Raw genomic sequence first — 22,370 nt, forward strand, 5'->3', positions numbered from 1 at the left:
AAAAAAAAAAAAAAAAAAAACACAAAAAAAAAAAAAAACACCTCTTAGAGCTATATGAAGATCTGTTTTGAGAATCCTATCCTACCTGGAGTAGAGAGGTGAATTGGTGAATTCTGCAAACCCTTGTTATTCTCTTCCTTTAATAGTAACGTAATATACTCATCAGGGGTTCAGAAGAGATGTGTGGTGTGCCATAAGCCACACGGAAAATCATTCTAAATTATTTATACGGTATTGGCTGGGTGTGCAGTCTTGTACTGAGTTCTGTGGAGACCAACGTGAAGATTCAGCTTCTGCATTTATGTGGCATCTCTTAGGGTGAAGGAGAGAGCACAGAATGTACTTCCAGACTGAATGGAGGTGAACAGCTGTGCTCCCTTCTGTGCAGGCTTTTTAGCATGAAGAGTCTTTAATCTGTGTCCTTCAGCTGATGTAGAGTCAGAAGTGTGAGGAGATCATCTTCAGAACAGACTGGACTGGGTCTTTTCCCCCTTGGGACTGGAAGGTGGTGGTCACTTTTTCCCCAGTAGACAGGAAGCTGGGCTTTATCTCCCCAGCATTCCCATCCCCTCAAGAGGACCGTGTCACTCCAGACCGGGGAGTGTGAGTCTTTATCTGGGTTCTGTTTCCTCCGTGGGGCACCAGGTCCTGGGCAAGAGAACTTGGCAGGCTCTCCCCATGGCGGTCTTATTCCTCCTTCTGTTCCTATGTGGCCCCCCGCAGGCTGCTGCAGGTAAGGAGCGGGAGGTGGGGGATTCTTCAGCTATTTGCAAGGTCGTGAGGAACTATTGCTGTTTCTCCTTAGGGGCCTGCAGATGGCATGTGACTCAAGAAGATAGATTTACCCCAACTGACTTCCCCCTACCTCTAATTCTGGGGAAGATCCAGAGAAAATGAGGGTCCAGATCATGGACAGTTTCCCTTAGAAAATAAGAATAGACACATAAGTGCTTCTAGAAAAGGAGAAATGAGAGGAAGAGAGAAGGGTATATGCCAACTATTCCAGCCTTTTCTCTCTTGCCTTCAGATTCTCTCACCCACTGGAGGAGAGAGGAAGAAAGCCCTACCCTCTTCTCCCCTCCTCAACTTCTTTTATAGCTGTCACTTGAGAATTGTGTTCATAGCAAGACCCATGCTGGGAGACCCCAGAAGGAGCAGAAGCCAGGAGTTAGAGGTCAAGTGGGAGCTGTTGATCTGATGGAGGTTTCTAGCACCATAAAACCCCCTCTCCACAGACAATATCCAGACCATCTATGTAGCCTTGGGGGAGCCAATGGAGCTGCCATGTCCCGCACCACCCACTCTGAGTGGAGACGAACTCCTGTCCTGGTTCCGCAGCCCTGCAGCAGGCTCCTCCACTGCCCTGGTGGCCCAAGTCCAAGTGGCCAGGCTTGGGAGGGGGCCTTCCCCAGAGCCTGGGAAGTCTGTAAGGGCATCCAGGCTCAAACTGCTGGGGAACTACTCTTTGTGGCTGGAAAAGTCCAAAGAGGGAGACGCCGGTCGGTACTGGTGTGCTGTTCTGGGTCAGCACCACAAGTACCAGAACTGGAGGGTGTATGATGTCTCCGTGCTCAGAGGTGAGTGGAGGCATGCAGATGGGGCGCCACCGGGGGCCAGGAAGCCCAGCAAAAAACTAAGTGGTCCCTCTCTCCCCACAGGATCCCAGCTATCCGCGAGGGCTGCGGATGGATCCCCCTGCTCCGTCCTTTTATGCTCTGTGGCCCCTGCCAGACGCCTAGACTCTGTGACCTGGCTAGAGGGAAGGGGTCCTGTGAGGGGCCATGTACAGTCATTTTGGGGCGATGGGGCTGCCCTGCTCTTGGTGTGTCCTGGGGAACAGCTCTCTGAGTCCAGGGAACATAGACCAAGAATCATCAGCTGCCTCATGCCTCATAACAAAGGGGTCAGCTTTAGCCTGGCAGGTAAACTGAAGGAGGATATGGGAGAGGATGTTGTCTCTGGCACATTCTGCACCTGCTGGCCAGGGGAGGAGGACGTGACTTTGTAATTGGCCAGATTTGGGTTGGGGGTGATTTCCGGTGGAGCAGACCATCACCTGTAGGGAGAGGGCTTTTTTCTCATTGGCCAACTCTATAACAGAGAAGGGGGTTGATTAAGCCACCTTTCTGGTGGAATAGACCATTGGCCATGAAGGACAAGAAGGATTCCAGTGGGATATGCCATTATTCAGAAATAGGGTAACCTAGGATTTGTGTGGGCTATCCCATTTCAGAGAGGAAGTAAATAAGAATTATTGATGGGGGAGTTGTCTTTTTTTTAATTTTTAAAAAATGTTTTACATTTATTTATTTTTGAGAGACAGAGTGAGAGTGGAGGAGGGGCAGAGAAAAGGAGACACAGAATCCGAAACAGGCTCCAGGCTCTGAGCAAGCGTTCAGCACAGAGCCCGATGAGGGGCTCGAACCCACGAACCGTGAGATCACGACCTGAGCCGAAGTCAGACACTTAACCGACTGAGCCACCCAGGCACCCCGGGAGTTGTCTTTTGAAGAAAAGATATATGCACTGATGTTATAATGGCCTACTGAGAGTGAAAGGAGAAGGAGAAAAAAATGTATCATTGTTTTACAATTAAAAATCCATTATACACAGACAGAATGCCATTGGATATAGAATAACCCATTTACAAGGCAGGAGGGAGGAGAAAATTGCCATTAGTTTGGAAGGCAAAGGCCAGTTAATGAGAAGTGCCTGGGTCTTATTTCTCTCTACATCTACAGCACCTAATGTGGCGCCTGGCATTTGGTGGGCACTCAGTGAATGCTTATGGAGTGAATGAATGAAAGAATGAATGAATGGAAGGCACTTTACTTTCTCTTGAAACTTTGGATTACTATTAAGGATATGAGGAAAGATTGCTCATATGGCTGCCAGTTATGGCCGCCAGTCTGCTCTGGAGTTAGCTGTTCATATATGGGAGGGGGTGTATTGCTATTGGTTCAGAGGCTCAGGATGAGAGGCTTGAAAATGGGCAGAGTGGGTTGGTGGAAACTGGGGGCAAAGATGCATATGAGGTCTTCTGGTGGGAAGAGCCCACCAGACTATGGGGAGAGGCCTTTCTTTGGGGTATGGGAACAGACCCCTCACCACCTGCCTCCTTATCCCTATTGTCTTGCCCCTACTGTAGCCTCCATGGATGCCTCCCCTGCCCTCTGTGCCCCTGCCACGGGCTGGGATGTATCCTGGATCCTGATGCTGTTGCTTGCAGCAGGTCAAGGGTTCACCATCCTGGCCCTCAGCATCATGCTCTGGAGACAGAGGGTCCAGAGGGCTCAGTGCAGAGGTGAGTCCCTCCCTCCCAGAGGAAAGAAGAGAGCATGTGGGTGTGAGGCAGAGGGTTGCCTCTATACCCTATTTCTCTAGGGGAGGAGGGCAGTAAGGAATATAGCTCTGAATTATCTGATAATTTCTCTGCTGCACCCCATATGGCTCCTTCTTCTTAGATGCCTCGATTCCTCATTTCAAACCTGAAATCCAGGTCTATGAGAACATCCATGTGGCCCGTCTCAGGTGAGAAACACTAGGGGGTACAGGCTAAAATCCCAGAGGAGACTGGGGTTGGGATGGGTGTGGAATCCTAATTCTGAGGAGGTGGAGTATGGAAGTATCCTTAATCTATCTTTATGCTTCACAAAACCCACAGCCCACCTGCCCACAAGATCAGATGATCTCGATGACATCTGCTGGGAAGTGTGACCTGCTGTCTCTCCAGCCATCTGGCACCTGAAAGATTCGCCTGAAAACCCTGGCAAGGGGGGAGGGGCTGAGAGTGCTACTTTACAGTCCAGCTGGTCTCCAGCAGTCAAGCTGTGTGTGTGTGTGTGTGTGTGTGTGTGCGCGCACGCACGCTTGTGTGTTGGGGGTGGGGGTTGCTGAAGGAAAGGAGAAGCATTATCTTGTGACGTCACCTATGAGAAAGTGTGGTCTCCTGTTTTATAATAGCCAGTGAAGGGGTGACCCTAAGTGCCCAGTCCCATGGGATTGAGGGGAGCCTGGGGTAGGGGGCAGGGGGTGTGGAGGGGTGGGGATGGACAGAGAGGAGGCAGAAGAATCCAGAGACTTGAGCAATGGTGGAGTATCAGTCTTGGGGAAACCAAAGGATAAATGGAGGAAAGTGAAGAAGAGAGAAGGCAAGGACTCAAGTAAGAGGAAGAGATGGACAGAGAGAAACAAATGGAAGCATCAAGTAGGAGGATGGAATGACAGAGAGAATGGGAAGAAGATTCAGGTGGCCTCTAAATTAAGTCAGACCACCCCCCACCTCCAGTCCCTCATCCCTGCTCAGTCTCATTTTCCCAGAGAAGAAGTTGAGGGAGAACAGGCACCTTTAATCAGACCCCAGACTTCCTTGCATGGAAGGGGAGGGCACTGAGTCAGGATGAGGGGTGGCTGTGCTGGGCCCCCACCCTGAGCCACCCTCCTTATCCTAGCACTTCATTGTGGCATCCAGAGTGGCAGAGGCTTATCAACATCCTGACATCCTGGGAGCTCCAAGAGTCCCATGGTATCTCCCTGGGGAGAGGGAGTGTCCGCAAGGGTGGGCGGGTGGATTCGCTGGTGGGGTGTGTAATTGGGCCCTGTGTGCTGGGCTGTCAGTGAACCCTGGACAAGTCTGGGCTGGCCAAGCAGGGAAGGGCATTGGTGCTCCCAACTGGTCCACTCCCCGGTCTCAGGCAGAAAGGAGCTGGACTCCCAGCCACATCCTTTTGTGTGCTCAAGCTTGGACCTCAGTGGAGAAAAGCTTTCACAGGAGTGTCACCAAAAGCCTTCATGCTACAGCAGCTTAAGCTGACCTGTTAGCAAGGAGGAGGACGGGAATGACACAGATGGAGAGTGAGGTGAAAGTTAGGGTTCTAGTCCCAGCACCCCAACCAAACCCACCAAGCAGCTATAGTTTGCTTTTAGAGAGCACACGCACATACACACCACACAGAGCAGTGTCCTAGACTCACAAATAGCACTTTTATTAAATTTACTCTTCATAGTTCCCCAAGAACCTCCTTCCTGAGTTCCTAACCTGCCAAATTAATCTTTCCTAGCAAGACTGTCCTCCTCACCATACCTGGTGCCCCTTCAATCCCCGTGCCTGGGACCCACAGCTCCATCAAAACACCTGCCTTGCCCAAGACCTGGAGCTAAGATAGAGCATCAACATCGGGCAACTAGAAAAGACAAAAGGCATAGAACAGGTGTTCTTTACGAGGCTGGGCTCTGGGCAGGTACCTATAGGGGTTAGAGCAGTGCCCGTAGGAATCAGGCCTTGGGAAGGGTCTGGGAAGGTATTGGGCCAGAGACCTGAGGTCTCTTCAGAATCAGGTTCTTGGGCATATCTCAGATGAGGTGTTTCCAGGGTGGTGGTGATGGTGGAGGAGTCCTGGTTTGAGGCTAGTGGAGGAGGTGGGCTCCCCACATGAAGCTGGCCACGAGGAGGAGCAGGGTGATGAGGAGGGGGCTGGGGAGCTGCTGCAGCACGGTGGCTGTGTTGCACAGGTTCTGCTCACAGCAGTGGTGCCGCAGAGCATAGGAGCGTGACCAGTAGGTGGCATGGCCCTGCAGAGGGCACTGGGCCCTTGGGAGGCAGCCTTTCCGCTCGATGATCTCACTCTGCTCTGTGGGACAAAGAGGGAATGCTGAGGCCCGGGCAGGAAGGAGGCAAAGACTGTGTGGGGGGCAGCAGGAAAAGTAGGATGGATGGATGGAGATGGGCCTGGAGTAGAGCCATGGGACCAGAGTCCTACCTGAGGTGCCGATACTGATGCCACAAACTTCGTCATCCTGACACTCGGTGAGAACAGGATAGCAGGGTTTGCTGAAGCTGCAGGTGTAACAGCGGAGCCGTCCCCGGGTGGGGGACGTGGTGAGACCTGGGGGGTCAGCAGAGATCAAGACAGGCAAACAGGCCAGTGAGAGGCTCGAGCCCAGACCTGCGACAGGGATTCACAGAGAGATGTGACACACAAAGTGGGGAGAGGGAAGTGGTGAAAGGGAGGGAGGAGGGCAGGCAGAAGTAGAAAAAAAGACACAGAGGAGGGTGGGGGGACAACTCAGGAAAAGAGAAAGACACAGAAACCAGAGGGATACAGAGGTTGTGAGAAGTGCACAGACATGACAGAAGCCACGAGAGTCAGAGATGAACGTGGAGAGTGACACAAAATGCCAGACCGGGGAAGGCAGGGTGGCGGTAAAGAGGTTAAGTGAATGGTGCCACAGACAAGAGCGAATTAAGAACCGACACTGACACTGACCAAGGGACCCAGTAAAGAAGCAAAAGATGAGATAAAGGACAGGGGAGACAGAGGTCAGAGGCATGTCCAAGAGATGCTGCAAGGAAGAGATAGTTATTCTCAAATGTCTTCGGAAAGAAACTTCTTGTTCCACCTTCGCCTGGCCTGAGGCCATTCCCGGTAGCTCTTCCTTCTAAAGCCCTTACAACTCTCTTCTCCAGTCTTCCCCACTTCTCCCCACCGGCCCACCCTTACCCAGTGCCCCACAGAGGAACAGGAGGCACAGACAGATGCTGGAGGTGCCCATGGCTGGACCCAGGGCTCAGGAGTCTGGGAGAATGTGATCTGCACCCCGAGGTCCCGAGAGTTGGAGCATCTGAGTGAGACAGGGAGGGACCAGTAAACAAACACACCTAGGGAGTGAATCTGGGGGGTGGGGGTGGAACCAGGACCAGATCCACCAGCCTGACGTGGGAGGGTCCTGGGCCTCTGCTCTTGCGTCTCACATCTCTCACATCCTCTCTGCCCCCTACTTTAGTCTGCTCCAGTCTTCAGGGTCTTCTCCATTCTGTGTTTGTTACTCTTGGCTGCGTCTGCCGCTCCAGAGTTATGTCTGTCACCTTCCCCCTCACTCCTCCCTCCCTCCCCTCCTCTCAAGCTGTTCTCCGCTCTGTCAACTCAGCTCCCTGTCTTTGTTTGCTCCATTTTTCCCCTCTCCAAGCATTTGAGTCTCTCAAGGTCACCCTCCTGGAAGCCCTGACCCAGAATGGCTCCAGTGTGGTGTTTGAATGTGAAATGAACACTACCCTCTTCCACCTGCCCCTCCACACAAAGCTCAGCTGTCTAAGTGGGACCCCACCCAGCTTCAGATCCCTTTGATCCCCCCAAGCCTCAACATTTGTACCCTATAATTATCCCTCCCAGCTTTACTACCACGAGGGAGGAATTAATCATGGGTGGGGCCAGAGGGACAGATGTGTTTCCACTGGGGGGGTGTGTGGCTCAGAAAGACTTGGAAGGAATGTGGGGATAAGATTTAGAAGGTGGTGGTAGATTCTGGAAAACTGGGTTTAAGACATTGGGGAGGAGAGCCTGATCTGAGGCATCAGAACAGGGATGCGCCAGGAGTAAGATAGAGGAGGGAAGGCAGAGGAGACAGATCTCCAAAACATTTTTTTTTTTTAATCTCAGGACCTCTTCACCTCTTAAAAATTACTGAAGACAGAGCAGAGTTTTTCTTTGTGGGAGTTAATATTGGTATTTACTATATTAGAAATCAAAACAGAGCAGTTTAAATAGGTTTATTTAAAAATAAAAATAATAAACCTATTACATGTTAACAAAACATAGTTTTGTGAAAAGTAACTTCTTTCCCAACAACATAGAAAAGTAGTATCCCTCCACACTTTGGGGAATTACATAAAAGGCTTAAGAGAAGATGGCCAGGTTTTCACATCTTCTTCTGCACAAAGTCTATTGGGATATGTTGTTTTGGTCGAAGTATACAAAGAAAATCTGACCTCACGTAGGTATGAAGTTGGAAAAGGAAAACACTGAGGACCTTCCAAAAGGGTCTTACGGCCAGGAATTCGGGGGCCACAGCTTTAGAACAGCTGCTGAGGAAGGAAGAATCTGGGGACTCCAGAGGATGCTGAGGGCTCTTCCTGCCATGGGGGCCCCTCCCTGTCCCCAATGGGGCCCCAGTGCCTGCTGGGGGAGATTCTTTCCTCCCTTTTTATTGCCCTATAAAGCCCAAGGCAAGGGGGATATAAGGCTGGCAGAGCAGGGCCAGGGAGGGGGGGGTGGGAGAGAGAGGTGATCCTGACACAGGCAGACACAATGAACTCCCCAGTTGTCGGGGTCCTGCTTGGCACCCTGCTGGGGACTGCCTTGGGTAAGGAGGCAGCCCATCCCCCTCTACCCACACTGGCTCCTCAGTCAGCCCGGGTCAAGCACCTCTTCTTTCCTGCCAGGAAACCAAATGAGGTGCTTTGACTGCAAAGGAGGCCCCAGCAGCTCCTGCAAAGAAACCGTGGCCACCTGCAGGGAGGGAGAACGCTGTGGCTTCCTGGAGCGCAAACCCCAGCCAGGCCTGGGACCGAACAAGCTATCTGGAAACCGTGAGTCCTCAGTTTCTCCCTCTTCCCCCAGCCTTTCCCTGCCTCCAGCTCCTACTTCGATCCTTCTGGTTTCCAGAACCTTCTAGGCTCAGTCTGGCTCTGGGCAGATGGTGCCATGGCAGAGTAGAGCAGTCTTAGAGCCCTCTGGCTCTGGCACAGCCCCTCAGCAGCCCACTGTCCCTATGTTCCTACTTCCCCCTCTTAACTCTCCAGAGTCTCATAGGCCCATTCACTCACAAATGGTTGAAAAAGTTCTGTCCCTTGAGGTCAGGGACCAAAATAGCAAACCAAACTTGCAGACATTAGATAAGGACCAGGGATGTGTGTGTGTGTGTGTGTGTGTGTGTGTGTAATTTTGAAATAATTTTTGAAAATTATTTAGTAGAAATAGTATAGAGAGTTTACTATTTAGTAAAAATAGTACAGAGAGTTCCTGTATATCCTTCACCTTCCTTCCTCTAATGTTAACATTTTATATAACCACAGTACTATTATCAAAATCAGAAAATAACAATAACACTGGTACTACCAACTCATCTCCAGACCTTATTCAGTTTAGCCAGTTGTTCTACGCATGTCTTTTTTTGGGGTCCTGTACTAGAGCCAAACCGAACGAGAGTTCATCCACTTGCTGCACAACAAGCCAATAAAAACAGGCACCGAGCTTTGGCAGAGAAGAAAGATAGGCCATTTATTGGTGTGGTGCCATCCAAGATAATGGGGGAGCTGATGCTCCAAAGTCCCACCCCCTCCCCAACTGCTTGCCCATGAGGGTTTTTGAGGACAAAAGTGGGGATAGGGTTCTTCTGAGGAAGTGGACACTGTTGACTGGAAGTCCGTGAGGTCATGCTAGCAGGTGTTCTAGTGCTACTTCATCTGGTCCTCGGACATCTTTTCCATCTCAAGTGACTTGGAATCTCAAAAATATCTTTATTCTTTTTTTTTTTTTTTAATTTTTTTTTAAATTTTTTTTTTCAACGTTTATTTTTGGGACAGAGAGAGACAGAGCATGAACGGGGGAGGGACAGAGAGAGAGGGAGACAAAGAATCGGAAACAGGCTCCAGGCTCTGAGCCATCAGCCCAGAGCCTGACGCGGGGCTCGAACTCAGGGACCGCGAGATCGTGACCTGGCTGAAGTCGGACGCCCAACCGACTGCGCCACCCAGGCGCCCCAAAAATATCTTTATTCTTTATGTTAGAGATTTCATTAGGTACATCTAATGATCATATCTTTAGGATAGTGCTGATTTTAATTACTTGCCTTACAGGTTCCTTTGAGTGAGAAGCAAGCATTCCTATCCCTTGAGCCTAGGCTACGTGTTCCTTTGGCCAGCCCGGCTGTGTCTGGGGCTGACAGGACCTGTAGTGTTCATTTCTGCATCTGAACTGATGGTCCAGGACCCAGACCAGGATCCCACATTGCATTTTAGCTCTTGAGTCTTCTTAGTCTCCTCTGATCTGTGACAATTCTGAGTCTTTGTCTTCCATGACCTTGACACTTTTGAAGAGTCCTGATAAGTCATTTTATAGACTGTCTCTCAATTTAGATTTATCTAATATTTTCTCATGATTTCTAGATTGCAGTCATGAGTTTTGGGCAAGAACAGCACAGAAGTGATGTTGGTCTGTTTCAGTGCATTGAATTAGAGGGTTCACAGTGTCAGTGTGTGGATTTTGGTCATTTGGTTTCATGGAGCTGTTTTTTTGAGGGGGGCAGAGTATCCCTTTGGGCTCCTTGAAGTCACATCCACTCTGCCCTAGAAGGCAAGTCCTCATGCGAAGAGTCCGACACCCCAGTCTCGTTCTCTCCTCAGCCTCAGTGACCTTGATTCATCACTATCCAGCCTGCGTGGCAGCCCATCGTTGCAATCAAGTGGAAACAGAGTTGGTGGGAGATGTGACTTACACAACCCACAGAGACTGCTGCGTCGGAGACCTGTGCAACAGCGCCGTCGCGAACACTGTAGCCCTGCCATGCCTCCTGGCTGCAACAGCCACCACACTGGCCTGGCTCTTGCCAGCACTGTAAAGAGGGTAGTAGGCTCAAGGGAAGGGAAGGGCACAAGGGAGCGAGGGAACAAAGGAGATTCGAGGTGAGAAGACAAACAGCCCTCTGTGAGCCATTAAAATCTATCCACCACCCTAGAGCTGACTGGAAAATTCTATCTTTTTTGATGGGAGAATTGCAGGAGTATTATGGGGGCGTCCATGTTCTAGTTTAGGGGTTATCAAGCATCAGTGGACTTAGTTATAATGGTGTACTCCTTAACCAATGAAACCCCAAGGGACAATGGAGAATCTGCTCTAAGTGACTTCTGGTCCTATTGCTAGGGAGAGTCTTCCCCGGCAGTGAGGACCATGAGGGCATGAGGGGAGTGGTCTCTGGGCTAAGTGGGGGTCATCAGAAATCAAAGAAACTGTTTGGGTTTGTTCCCCTTTCTCCCATTTGCCACTTGGTTCCCAACATGACTCTATAGGATTGAGAAAGGAAACGTAAGCACCATGCTAGGAGGGTTGCTTGGTGCCCTGCTTAGTAGCCTGGCCAAGTGAGGCCCTTGACTCTAACCTGAGGGACTGAGGCCTGTTAAGAGGGTCCTGGATTCCATCCCCATGCAACTCTCCTACCCTTTTTGGTGAGCCCTGAAGCCAGGCTGCACCTCCTTCTTGGCAGTACACCAGAGGTGTGGCCTAAATTTGGGATAAGAATCGTCGCTCCAAACACTGAGACCTGTGTGCCAACTTCAGGCACAGGAAGGAAGGATAGAGGCCTGAAAAACCCATTTCTCCATTTGCCCCAGCCCAGCCTCTCAGGGAAACCCCTGAAGGATTCTTGGGGGAGGGGGGGAGCTGAAAACATCATTTCCCGAGAGGGGGCCTCTGACAAGAGGTCTGTTGACAATAAACACACAATTTATCAGACATAGACATTTATTACTCAAAATGGAAAGAGGTGATCATGGGAATGGGGTATGTATGGGGGCCAGGGTTTGGGGAATCAACCCCAGACAGTGAGGTCATCAGGTCCTTCCTAGGAGCCTTCACTGGGGACAGGACAGAAGACAATTTCAGGCCCAGGTCCCCATCGCTCCCGGAGTAGGGCACGGTAGAGTGCAGGAGGAAAAATAGAGTGAGGAGCTCTATTGGGGAAGATTTGGAATGGTCTAGAGGGATATGGGCAGGGACTCAGGAGAAGCAGAGTGGAGGATGTAAAGTGGCAGGATGGGTAGAGAGACCATTGTCTAATTAAAGAAATGTGAAGAGTCTGGAGAAATGTTTTTCTGAGCAAAGGGAGCTAAGGAGAGGCCATTGTAGGGAGCCAGGGGACACAGGGCTCAGCTCAAGTTAAGGCAAGTGGGAGGAGGGGCAGCTATGGAGTGAGTCTCAGTGCAGCAGCCAGAGGCCAAGGCCAGCCAAAGAAGTCAGGAGGATAAGGGCCAGGGCCGGGGTGGGCCGAGGGGCTGGGCTGTTACAGTTGTCCTTGCTGCAGCAGGTAGTGTTATAGGTCAGACCCAGCTTGTGGTTGGTTTGGTTGAAGGTCTCCCGACAAGGCTCTTCGGGTGTGCCACATCGAAGGTTGGAGAAAACCCACATCTTACCTGAGGGTAGGAGTGGACAGTGGGGTCAGCTAGGATGGGCACCTGGCATGCCTGTGTCCACCTCCCCTCCCCACCCAGGCTTCCTTCCCTTCCTTCCTTCCCTACTCTGCCCCTGGCCCTCCCCTCTTTATCTCTTCTCAGTAAGTCTGACTGTCCTCCTTCACTTCCTTCCCCCGCCCCCTCACCCCAGTCTTGGTCCTATCACTTGTTGGCTGTGAGGCCTTGGACTTGTCAGTGTCTCTTTCTGAGGCTGTCTCCTCAGTGTAAGGAGAGCACCCACATCATAGGATTCTTGAACATGAACTCAAACAATCCATGTAAAGTCAGAGAATGGTGCCTGGTATCTAAGAACCCTTGGCCAAATATCATCATTCCTGTGATTGTCTGTTCCACCTCAGTCTGAGCTACTGTTGGGCCTCAGCCTTCACCAATAGAGTCTCCCACCGGTCCCCTCTCCCCCCTAAAGAGGGGGATGTTACCGAGGTACACATTTGTTGTCAGGCACTGCTGTCCTGGTTCTAGGCGGCAGGACTGCCGGTCCACACAGCCCAGCACAGGGACCTTGTAGCAGGAGTGACAGCGAATGTCAGCTGGGAAGACACAAGTCAGGCTGAGGTGATGGGGTGTCTGACTCACCTGGGGACCAGCAGAGCTGTGGGGTAGGGTGGAGAAGAGCCAATCAAGTAGGTGTTCTAACCTGTTTGGTTTGGTAGTGACAGAGGAGGTGAGTAAAGCAGCAACAGTGGAGGTGGGGGAGGGTGGAGAACTGCTCTGTGAATGCCCACACACTAAACACTGTCCTTCACCCCACCCCATGGGGGATGAGTCAAGAGGGGTAGAGCTACCAACAAAAACACAGGGCTGGGGATAGATGGAATGTGAGAATACCGTGGGCAAGGAATGGAGGAGGTGGGGGAAAAGATAAAGGAATTCAGAAGACGTCACAGATGGAGACTTAAAATTGGAAGAAATATTACAAATAAGAATGATGGTTGCAGCACTTGCATAAATGGCTTGTAACTTGAGGCTGGCAAGAAAGCCACCTACGGCCAGCTTTTATTTTTATTTTTATTTTTATTTTTTTTAAGCTCATTTATTTTTGAGAGAGGCTGTGCTGTCAGTGTAGAGCCAAATGTGGGGCTCGAACTCACGGTGAGATCATGACCTGAGCCAAACCAAGAGTTGGACGCTTAACTGACTGAGCCAGCCAGGTGCCCCTGTGGTCAGCTTTAGCAATTTACTCTCACCACCTGGGACTGCCGTAAGTGTGGGATCCTGTCATCCTGGCGGCTTTGAGGAAGAAAAGAAAAATATCTGGGAACCAGATCATCAGATTCCACCTGAGCACCTTACCAAAAGGGAGAGAATGGAAGCAGAAAGTGTCACCCTCCAAGTTCCCACCTCAGCTAATTGCAGGTTTGGGTGAGCTAAGTGTGGCGAAGGAGGGGTTCAGTCCAAGAGTAGAGGGGTCCGGTGACTGCACCTCTGTGCAACAAATCCATTTCACCCTGGGCATGAGCAGCCTTGGCATTCCCTCCCTGGGAGGCTGGGATATCTCCCCAGTTTCCCAGGAGATTCTAAGAAATCCCTGGGACCCTCCAGAAGGCTTGTATCCCTGGGGGTATGCTCCCCAGGGAAGCCCAAGGGTGCACTAGAAAAGGCCACTGCCTCTCAGAATGACTGAGAACAAAATCCGATGGAGTAGATGGGGAGGGTAGGATGCACAAGAAGTCCCAGACTGGATGCCTAGGTTTCTGGGAGGACTCTGCTGAGTGCAGATGGTAAGAGGAGAAAGCAGTAAGCTGGGTCCCAGAGAGTTTGGTAGTGGAGTAGGGGAGAGGGGACCTGGAGCCCTGGCAGGTCTTGGAGGTGGGGAGAAGTGTGAAGGAGCCAGGAATCCTTGAGAAATGGAGCAAAGACCCTGTGACAGGGAAGCCTGGTTCTGGAGGCACAGGAGAACTGAGCCACCAGTTGGGGCACTTGGGATCCTGAGCAGTGGGCAATGGAGGGCGGTGGGTGGGGCAAGCTGTAGAAGTCCTTGGGGCCCCTAGATGCTCACCTGAGACCCAGCAGAGCAGAGCAGACAGGGTGAGCAGCAGAAGACCTTTCATGATGAGGATCCTGAGAATGGTAGCAAGTACCGCAGCTGACAGTAGATTTTCAGGGATCCGGCTCTGGGAGTTGAGTGGCCTTTTTGGAATTTATAATCCCAATGGTCCCCTCCCTTCCCTGCCTCTAGTGGCCCCTCCTTCTCTATTTACACACAGCTGACCAGGGATGGGGAGGTACTAAGCAGAACTGGGTGAAGGAGTGGGGATGGGAGAGAGAGGTAGCGGAGGATAGGTGAACTAGTGGCCAACTCCATTTTGGTTCTTGATTTCAGGTCAAGACACCCCTCCTGGTTCCCAGCTGACAGCCCTGCCTGCCCAGTCCTCTGAAAAGGCATCACCAAAGGCCCCTGTGATAGTACAGTGGCTGTGGTGGCGGTGTCTGCTGCTTCCTGGGAAATGGACAGTGGGATGTGGCCTACATTAACTGCCAAATTTGGGTCCCTGGGGGGAACTGGTAGGGGAAGGTGAGCAGAAACTGAGGATGGAGAGGCTCCTGGGTGGCTCAGTCAGGTGAGCATCTGACTCTTGATTTCAGGTCATGATCTCAGGGTCTGTGGGACTGAGCCCCGCATTGGGCTCCACTGCTGAGCATGGAGCCTGCCTAAAATTCTTTCTCCCTCTGCCCCTCTCCCCTGCTTGTGTGCTCTCTCTCTAAAAGAAAAAAGAAAAAAGAAATTAAGGATGGAAGAGGCCAACTTAATCTTGATTCAGCCCTGACTTGATCTTCCCAATCCCTGCTTAGCCACAGGACAAAGGATGAAGGGTTTGCGATGTCACCAGGGGCTTCCATGATGTCACAAGAACAGAGGCATAGGCTGGGGCTGCCTACTAGGGAGGTGCTGCCTCAGGCCCTTAGAAGGTTCTCAGAACTTGCCCTGGCTAAACTAGGGCTTGGTCTGGCCTGGGTTGTTCTAGTTCAGTGAGGGCCAATGAAGTCCAGGGTGTGGGGCATGTGCACCTGCTCCAAAGTGTCTCTCAAATCAAAACCTGCCAGTCTGGGTGGGGCACCACTGGCTGGGAGGGACAGCGTGGGCACAGAGGTGAAGTAGAAGCTAAAATAAGAATAGAAATAATAATAATAATAATAATAATAATAATAATAATAGTAATAGTGAGCACTTAGTGCTCCTATGTGTCAGCCATTGTGCTAGGTGTTTTACATGTAATTACTCTTTTTCTTTCTCAATCCTCTATGAGGTAGGTGCTTTTATCCCTGTTTTACAGATGAGCGAACAGGCCCAGAGAAGTTAAGCGACTTGCCCGCACGTGAAGTCAGGATTTGAACTCAGCCAGCCAGCCCGGACGCTCTGGGCCCCTGCTAACTGTAGGAGTTCAAGTTTTGCGAACGTGTTCTGTAACCAGCCCGAGCACCACTTTTAACCGAGTATTGTTTGAGAGCTGTGAAGGGCTCCCAGAGGGATCCCAGCTGGTAGCCCCGCCCTCCTTTTATCGGAGCGCCCAGACCCGCGACCCCCCCCCCCCCCCCCCCCCCCCCCGCCAACCCCTTGGTTTCCCTCTGGTCTCCTCTGCTGATCCACTCCCTCCTCTCCCCACCACATCCCAGTCATGGCCCTGGTTCTGCAACTGCTGCCTGTGCTGTTGGCGAGGGCCCAGGGAGACCCCGGGGGTAAGCCATGCCCCCAGGAAAGTTGGGATAGGTGCAAGGAAAGACCGAGGCAGGGGGCGGCGCGGGGGTGGGGGAGGGGAGGGTGGTGTGTGTGGAAAGATGAGGAGCGCAGGAGAGCAGAGGAGAGGGGAGAGAGAGGAGACGGGAGTGGGATTCGTCTCTAACTGTGGACTTGCCCTAACCACTGTCCCCTCCAAACCCAGCTTCACTGGACGGCCGCCCTGGAGACCGGGTGAATTTCTCCTGCGTAGGGGTCTCGCATCCCATCCGCTGGGCCTGGGCGCCTAGCTTCCCGGCCTGCAGGGGCCTGTCCAAAGGACGCCGCCCAATCCTGTGGGCCTCATCCAGCGGGACCCCCACTGTGTCTCCCGTCCAGCCCTTTGCTGGTCGCCTACGTGCCCTGGACCCTAGTATCCGGCGGCTGGAGCTGCTCCTGAGCGCGGGGGACTCAGGCACCTTTTTCTGCAGGGGCCGCCGCGAGGAGGAGAGCCGTACTGTGCTGCATGTGCTAGGGGACGGGGCTGACTGCAGGGCTCCGGGGCCTGCCCACGGTAGGTCCAGGTCTTTGCGCACGGGGGCTTAACTCGAACACAGACCCTGGGGAGGGAGAGAGGCCTTGGCTGGACGTTCTTGACCTGGAGAGCTAGTTCTCTGTTCTCGCACCCCTGACCTCGGCATCCACCGCCATCCCCTCCTCCGTTTCCCCAGGGTCCATGTATCCCCAGCTCCTGATCCCACTGCTGGGCGCTGGACTAGTGCTGGGACTCGGGGCGTTGGGCGTGGTCTGGTGGTGGCGCAGGTGAGCACAATGGGTGAGGCTTGAGGCGGGAAGGGCAGGACTAGAACCTTCGCAGACTTTAGCTAGATCTAGAGCTGGGGCATGTGGTTTAGAGAAAAATGGGGGAGGTCACAACTTGGGCCGAGGCCACAGACTGGTGGGTGGAGCCCTGGCTTGGAAGGTGAAGATAGAGCTGGAGCAGGATCAGAGCATGGGCAGAATTATCGGCGGGAGTGGAGCCCAAATTGTTTGTGGGTCTGACCCTTCCGAGTTGCTGGGTTGCTGTTGGTCCCGAGGAGAACGAGACAAAAGTGATGGCACTTAAAGACTCCTACACATCCGTTACAGGCGATCACCCCCGCGCCCGCCTCAACCACTCCCCAGATTTGGTGAGACTAATTCCACCTCATTTTCCTTCTGCTCCCGCACTTCCCATCTCTCAATTCCTGAGTCTGACCCCTTCCTGGGAGCAGACAAGTTGGTCACTTTCTCTCAATTCTTCAGCTCTGTCCCCCCCATATAGATCCACTGGTGAAAGTCGAGACCCAGAGGCCAGCAAAGGAGGAGGAGCCTAAGATCACAGGGGACCTGGACCAGGAGCTGGTAAGGGCCTGGGGATTGGAAGAGGGCTGGCCAGAATCCCCGAGGAAAAGCCTGTATCCCCCAGGGAGTCAGATCTCTGAGACCCTTCTGCTTTCCTGCCCACCTTTCAGAGCCTGCTCTATGCAGACCTGGATCATCTGGCCCTCAGAAGGCCCCTCCGGTTAACCCCAGTGGTCCCTGCTGATGCCTCCACCATCTATGCGGTTGTAGTTTGAAGGGAAGTCCTTATTCCAAACCTTGAACCTCGCAAGCTGGGGGTTCTCACCTCTCCACAACTTTTGGCCCCTCCTTGGCTACTCACTTGGAAAAGGAATCCACCATGGGATAGAATCGAGCACTAGCCTGAGAGTCAGGAGCCCTGGGTTCCAGGCTATCTCTGCCACTGATCTTGCTCCTTCAGCTACCCCATCTCATAACTTCACCATTGGTGCTCTCTCTAATCTGATCAAGCCCTGTCTCCCTATCTTAAGACATCAACAACTCCTAGATAGTTGTCCTACTCTTCCCTTCCCCCCACAGTCCAGCTCTTTGAACCAGGGGCCTACACCCATATTTTCTTCTCCTTTACTCCACCCCCACTGCTCATCTGCTCTCCATGAGGTTGCCAGTGAGGTCCTGATGGCCACACCCAGTAGATTTTTTAGCATTCATCTGGCTTGGTCTTTGATCACTCCCTTCTTTAAGCTCTGTTTTTCTTTAATGCTGGTGTCTTCCTTTTGGACTCTTTTTCCTTGCTCCCTACCCCCATGGTATTCCCCACCATTCTAGGTTTGTCCTTTCTTTATCGGACTTCCCTCTTTGGGAATCTGCCATCCGCAGCCAGTTCTCAGCCCTCACCTCTGCAAACAACTCAGAACTCTCTCCAGCTCACATTTCCGGGAATGGGATCTCCCAACTATCCCTGAGACATCTCTGTCTGGTTGGCCGTAGGCATTTTGCACACAGCATACCCAAAACCCAACTCATTGTCACTTAATACTTGTCTGCATTCTCTATTGATCAACCCAGTTGCCTAAGCCAGAAACTGGGAGTCATGCAGACCTTCTTCCGCTCACTCCCACACAATGAACCAAGTCCTATTTTAATGTCACTGTGAAATCCTACCCTTCTTCACGCCCAGGGCTACCACCCGAATGTACTCTCATTTCTTCCCTGGTCACCCATAGCCCCACCTCATCCTCTTGTCCTTGTCTTCCTCCCTCAAGCCAGAGGGGTCCTCCCCAAATGGTAACCTACTCCTCATGGCCTATATTCCAGAATTGCAGTATTTCTTTCCATAACCTTCAGCTCTGGAGCCATGGGCCTTGGCTTTGGGTACGAGGTGCTGCAGCACTCTGCCTACTCTCCAGGCTTGTCCCTGTCACTCCACATGCACACAACGTGCCAGCCTTGGAGAGATTCTCCCCAGCCTCCAAATATGCCTTTGCACAATCCAAGTCCTTCTTCCTGGATCACTCTTCCTCCTCCTCCCCACCACCTTCCTGGCTAATTCTTCTTTATCCTCAGTTGAAATGTAGCCTTTCCTGGGAAGCCATTCCTGACCCTCTTTGCCTACCTCTGTGTACATCTTGATGCCTTAGGCAGTCTCCTTATTTATCTCATAGCAACAACATCCTGTGAATTGTTCCATCACAACCTGTATTTCAATTTCATATACTGTGAGTTCCCTGATATCAGGAGACTGACCCTTTTTAATTTTACTGCTAAGCCTCAGTAAATGAGTGAATGAAAATGAATGTCCCTGGAAGTGTCACTTCTTCCTCTCTATCATCTAGGAGTGAGTTGGTAATCTACCAGTTTCTGAATCATCTGACATTTGGAGAAATTGAGTGATCCACCCATACTCTTTCTTCTCTCCCTCATATGTGCTGCCCACAATAGAAATTCTATCCTGTCCATCTTGTGCCCAAACACCTATGATAGGGCTGGGCAATGAGTCAGTAAGTGCCTAATGAGGGTTTGATGAATGAAGGAGGCCTCCTTCCCAGCACTAACCCCAGATTTCAGCCCTGCCCCTACCCCTCTGCCCCAATAAGACACAAGCCACAACCCAGTCTAAAAGGTTGGTTCTGTTTATTAGCTCTGAGGAAGATGACTCACCCAGTGGACTCTATCCTTATTCCCACACTAAGCCCTCCCCCCCCCCCCCCATCTTGGGGCCCTCTCCCCACTACTACCTATTCACTGTCCTCTATCTAAGCCTCCTTCCCCTTCTAATCCCAATGCTGCCCTACCCCTGGCCAGCCAGGACCCCAAGGCCAGGCCCTCAGCTGTGGGGGCGTGTGCTGAGCACCAGGCAGAGGGAGCTGAGCCCAGCGCCTGCCTTCTCCAGTTCTGAGCAGGACACAGGTACCAGCGTGACATCAGAGAGCTTCTGCAGTGCCTGCAGGGAGGATATAAAGTGAGGAGAGGGGAGTAAGATCCTGAGGCCACAGCCAGGCCCTTCTTCTAGCCAGCTCAGGGTGGCACCACCCATGCTTCCAGAGACGGTACCCCTTCTTCCTCCCACTAAGAAGGCCTGAGACCCCTTTCTCTGGTTGGTGGCAGTGGTGGAGCTGCTGCCTTCCCTCACCTCCTGGCTATTAGGCAGGTCCCCGCCTCCACGGTGCAGGAGAAAAGGGGGCACACCAGGCAACCCAGGACGCAGAAAGAGACAGTCAGCAGCTGCGTCATCTGGGAGCGTCAGGGACGCATAGGGGTGGTCCGTCAACACTGCCATCGCCTGAGGGAGAGGAAAGAGGAAGTGCTGAAGCTCAGAGGGCTGAGGACACAGTTACATTTGCTGTACAATAATGCTAGCAAGCACTTAGCCCTTAGTATGTGTCAGGCAGTGTTCTAAGTGATTTAGTTACCTCTGTTCCACCTCATACTCACATGCACTTCCTTCTACCTCCAACCCTCTTCTCCCCCTCTCCAGCCCCTCCCAGTCAATTTCATACATCCTTCAAGTCATAGCTTAGTTGCCATCTTTTGGGAGTTACTTGAAACTCGGGAAGATGATGTGAATCTGCTGTGTTCCCTGTCCTTGTCCTGCTAGTATAACAACTTGCTTTCTCACAGGTTTTCACACTAGATAGTCCGCCCCATGAGGGCAGGGTTTGGAGTTAATTCTCTGAACCTCCCTGCTTTCAGCCTCTAGGGCCGGGAGCCACACCCACTTTTGTGGCCGAACCCCAACCTGCCCCACCCCTGCCCCGCCTCTCACCCTGACAGCCTTTTGGGCGGCTTCGCTGCTACCCGCTACCACAGTGCGGGGTCCCCCCATGCCGCAGAGGCCGCGCAGGTGGGAGGGGCTCGAGACTGGCACTGTGGAGACAGCGAAGTCCTAGGGGCAACAAGGGAAAGAATTCAGGGGAAGTGGGAGGAGTGAGAGGATTCCCTAAAACACAAGCTGCTTTTGGCTCCTCCCTACGCCGCGTCCCACCCCACGCCCTTCCTACCCCATCAGCTCCTGGCTCCCCCAGCACGAAGCTGGTCCTGCTCCTCACCCGAAACGTGTCCGCCACGATCTCAGCTCCTCGGTGATTGGTCCACTTGGAGAGACCTACGAAAAACTCCCGGCCTGAGCCCAGGGAGGCCGCGGGGGTTTAAGAGCGAGAGTGAGTTGGAAACAAGGCCCGACATGGCCCAGTCTCAACTCTGCTTCCCAGTGCAAAGCCCAGGAATGCAGGCACCTCAGCCTCACCGGTAAAGAGAACATCAGTGCCATCCAGCGTCGCGTTCTCATCTCCCATCTCCACAATCCGGAGCCCAAGGTCCTGAAGGGCTTTGCGGACTCCATCGACCTTAGGGCAGGAAAAGAGGGCGCGGGGCAGAGACATTCCCACCTGCAATTCTTAAAACCCCGTACGGCCAGCTACCCCTCTCCTCTTACCCACCCGCACCCTGGCGCTCACCTCCGGCCTGCGGGCGGGGCTCCAGGGCCGCGTGATTAGGGCCGTGTCCCCTTGGATCACGGCGGTGTCACCGAGCAGCGGTCCCAGCGGCAGCGACTCTTCAGGAGGCAGTTCTAGCAGCTGCAGCCCCAATCGCTGCCTCAGTTTACCCCCCAGTACCCCGTGCTCCCTCTGGGCTTTAGCCAGGTCCAGAGCCGGGAGGCCAGCTCCCGCACCCTCCCCCGAAGCCAGGCTCTCTGGGACCCCCCGGATCAGGGCATGGGAGCAGCGGCCCAGCCCCTCCCCCGGCGTCCCCATCCCATCCACACAGTCTCCCCCTCCGGCCGCGCTGATTTCTTAGTTTTCTCTTTTTACTTCACCTGTCTGGGAGAAGAAACAGAAAGGGAGGAGGGCAAAGAAAGAGACATGCACAGAAGGGCGTAGGGGGTGGTTAAGAGCGCCCGGGTCTTCCTTCTGCCATCTCCGGGCGCCCCTCCCACTTCGCCCCACCCCCTCCAGAAGTTCCCCTCCCGCCAACTCCATTCCACCCCGCACCCTTCGGGGTCTGCTTCTTTGGAGGGAGTCCGAGGAACAAGACCGGGACCCCTAATCTCTAAAACACCTGTTGCCCCTGTTCGGGGGGCTTCGCGAGGTCCCTGCTAGGCGCCCCTCTTGGCAGCCGCTAGGATGCGCTCACTCCCCAAAAATGCAACGGCCCCGCCCCCTTAACCCTCAGCTGCTCGCTGCCATAGGGACCCGAAGTGAGGCAAGGGACCCAAAGGGGTTATGGGACAGGAGGAGACAGCTGGGGAGATAGTCAGGGCCTGGGAGATGGAAGTCCTGAATGCCCAACAAGAAAGGGAGAGAGGGGCAACGAGGGAGGAATTAGAGCCTAAGGAGTTAAATATCTTCTCTCCACCCCTGTCGGTCGTGCTACCCCTAGCACGACCCAGTAGAAACCAGACCGAGTCCCGGAGGACTGGGAGAGGTCTAAAACGAAATCCAAGGGGCGGGGAAACCGGGGGCGTGGTCCCAGGGAGCGGGCACCACTCCCGGCTCCAGGACCGTTTCCCCGTCCATCTCCCCCAAAGTCTACCCAGCTCAGCTCCGCACACAAATTTCGGCCTCCTGCACTCTGTCGGGTATTGAGCACGGGCTCGGCAACCTCAAACTCTGGCCCGCACACGGTCCGGGGGACATCTCCAACCCCTAGACTTACCTCTAGCGGCCACCCAGACTCCAGCGCTCTTGTGTTCTTGGCTGGGGCCCCACCCCCCTGAGGACAGAGTTGGTTGGAGAAGGGAGTCCTAGTCTTCAAGCCTCGGGGGCTGGAGCTCTTGGCTTTTGAGGGGTCCCTGGGTAAGGCGAGCTCAAGAACTACGGTGGGGCGGGGGCGCGACTGTCTGGCGGCTCC

The 22,370-nt window shown here is 53.0% G+C and overlaps 4 protein-coding genes across 13 annotated transcripts; 2 read left to right on the forward strand and 2 right to left on the reverse strand.

The window, feature by feature from the left end:
• The first annotated feature begins 413 nt into the window (after positions 1–413).
• LOC102952149 (lymphocyte antigen 6 family member G6F) lies at positions 414–10,499 on the forward strand. 2 transcript variants are annotated; one of them, XM_007098782.3, is made up of 6 exons: positions 576–733; positions 1,236–1,577; positions 1,659–1,922; positions 3,149–3,304; positions 3,465–3,531; positions 3,665–5,072. In XM_007098782.3, exons 1-6 carry the CDS (start codon positions 679–681, stop codon positions 3,687–3,689), a joined length of 909 nt encoding a protein of 302 aa, XP_007098844.1. In that variant the 5' UTR covers positions 576–678; the 3' UTR covers positions 3,690–5,072. The 2 variants fall into 2 exon arrangements, with proteins under 2 accessions (XP_042841933.1, XP_007098844.1); XM_042985999.1 differs by lacking the exons at positions 3,149–3,304; positions 3,465–3,531; positions 3,665–5,072 and adding exons at positions 8,219–8,365; positions 10,181–10,499 and having other exon boundaries at positions 414–733.
• A 781-nt stretch (positions 10,500–11,280) lies between these two features.
• On the reverse strand, positions 11,281–16,418 carry LY6G6C (lymphocyte antigen 6 family member G6C). 2 transcript variants are annotated; one of them, XM_042986016.1, is made up of 4 exons: positions 16,297–16,418; positions 14,022–14,136; positions 12,442–12,552; positions 11,281–11,962 (listed from the first exon to the last, which is right to left on the reverse strand). In XM_042986016.1, exons 2-4 carry the CDS (start codon positions 14,071–14,073, stop codon positions 11,748–11,750), a joined length of 378 nt encoding a protein of 125 aa, XP_042841950.1. In that variant the 5' UTR covers positions 14,074–14,136; positions 16,297–16,418; the 3' UTR covers positions 11,281–11,747. The 2 variants fall into 2 exon arrangements, with proteins under 2 accessions (XP_042841950.1, XP_042841949.1); XM_042986015.1 differs by having other exon boundaries at positions 16,364–16,413.
• MPIG6B (megakaryocyte and platelet inhibitory receptor G6b) lies at positions 15,581–20,617 on the forward strand. 6 transcript variants are annotated; one of them, XR_006217564.1, is made up of 6 exons: positions 15,581–15,700; positions 15,904–16,251; positions 16,409–16,499; positions 16,750–16,867; positions 17,002–17,081; positions 20,530–20,617. XR_006217564.1 is itself a non-coding variant. In XM_042986010.1 (6 exons), the coding sequence occupies exons 1-6, from the start codon at positions 15,640–15,642 to the stop codon at positions 17,294–17,296; spliced, it is 822 nt and encodes a 273-aa protein (XP_042841944.1). In that variant the 5' UTR covers positions 15,584–15,639; the 3' UTR covers positions 17,297–19,342. The 6 variants fall into 6 exon arrangements, 4 of the variants coding, with proteins under 4 accessions (XP_042841944.1, XP_042841948.1, XP_042841947.1 ...); XR_006217563.1 differs by lacking the exon at positions 20,530–20,617 and adding an exon at positions 17,192–17,282; XM_042986010.1 differs by lacking the exon at positions 20,530–20,617 and adding an exon at positions 17,192–19,342 and having other exon boundaries at positions 15,584–15,700; positions 16,983–17,081.
• DDAH2 (dimethylarginine dimethylaminohydrolase 2) lies at positions 19,248–22,261 on the reverse strand. 3 transcript variants are annotated; one of them, XM_007098780.3, is made up of 7 exons: positions 22,176–22,261; positions 20,978–21,340; positions 20,767–20,866; positions 20,570–20,643; positions 20,287–20,406; positions 19,654–19,803; positions 19,248–19,464 (listed from the first exon to the last, which is right to left on the reverse strand). In XM_007098780.3, exons 2-7 carry the CDS (start codon positions 21,272–21,274, stop codon positions 19,348–19,350), a joined length of 858 nt encoding a protein of 285 aa, XP_007098842.1. In that variant the 5' UTR covers positions 21,275–21,340; positions 22,176–22,261; the 3' UTR covers positions 19,248–19,347. The 3 variants fall into 3 exon arrangements, with proteins under 3 accessions (XP_007098842.1, XP_042841942.1, XP_042841943.1); XM_042986008.1 differs by having other exon boundaries at positions 21,579–22,260; XM_042986009.1 differs by lacking the exon at positions 22,176–22,261 and having other exon boundaries at positions 20,978–21,097; positions 21,337–21,564.
• Positions 22,262–22,370: the final 109 nt, after the last annotated feature.

The sequence above is a fragment of the Panthera tigris genome, chromosome B2, assembly GCF_018350195.1.
Source record: "Panthera tigris isolate Pti1 chromosome B2, P.tigris_Pti1_mat1.1, whole genome shotgun sequence".
NCBI classification, from domain to species: domain Eukaryota; kingdom Metazoa; phylum Chordata; class Mammalia; order Carnivora; family Felidae; genus Panthera; species Panthera tigris.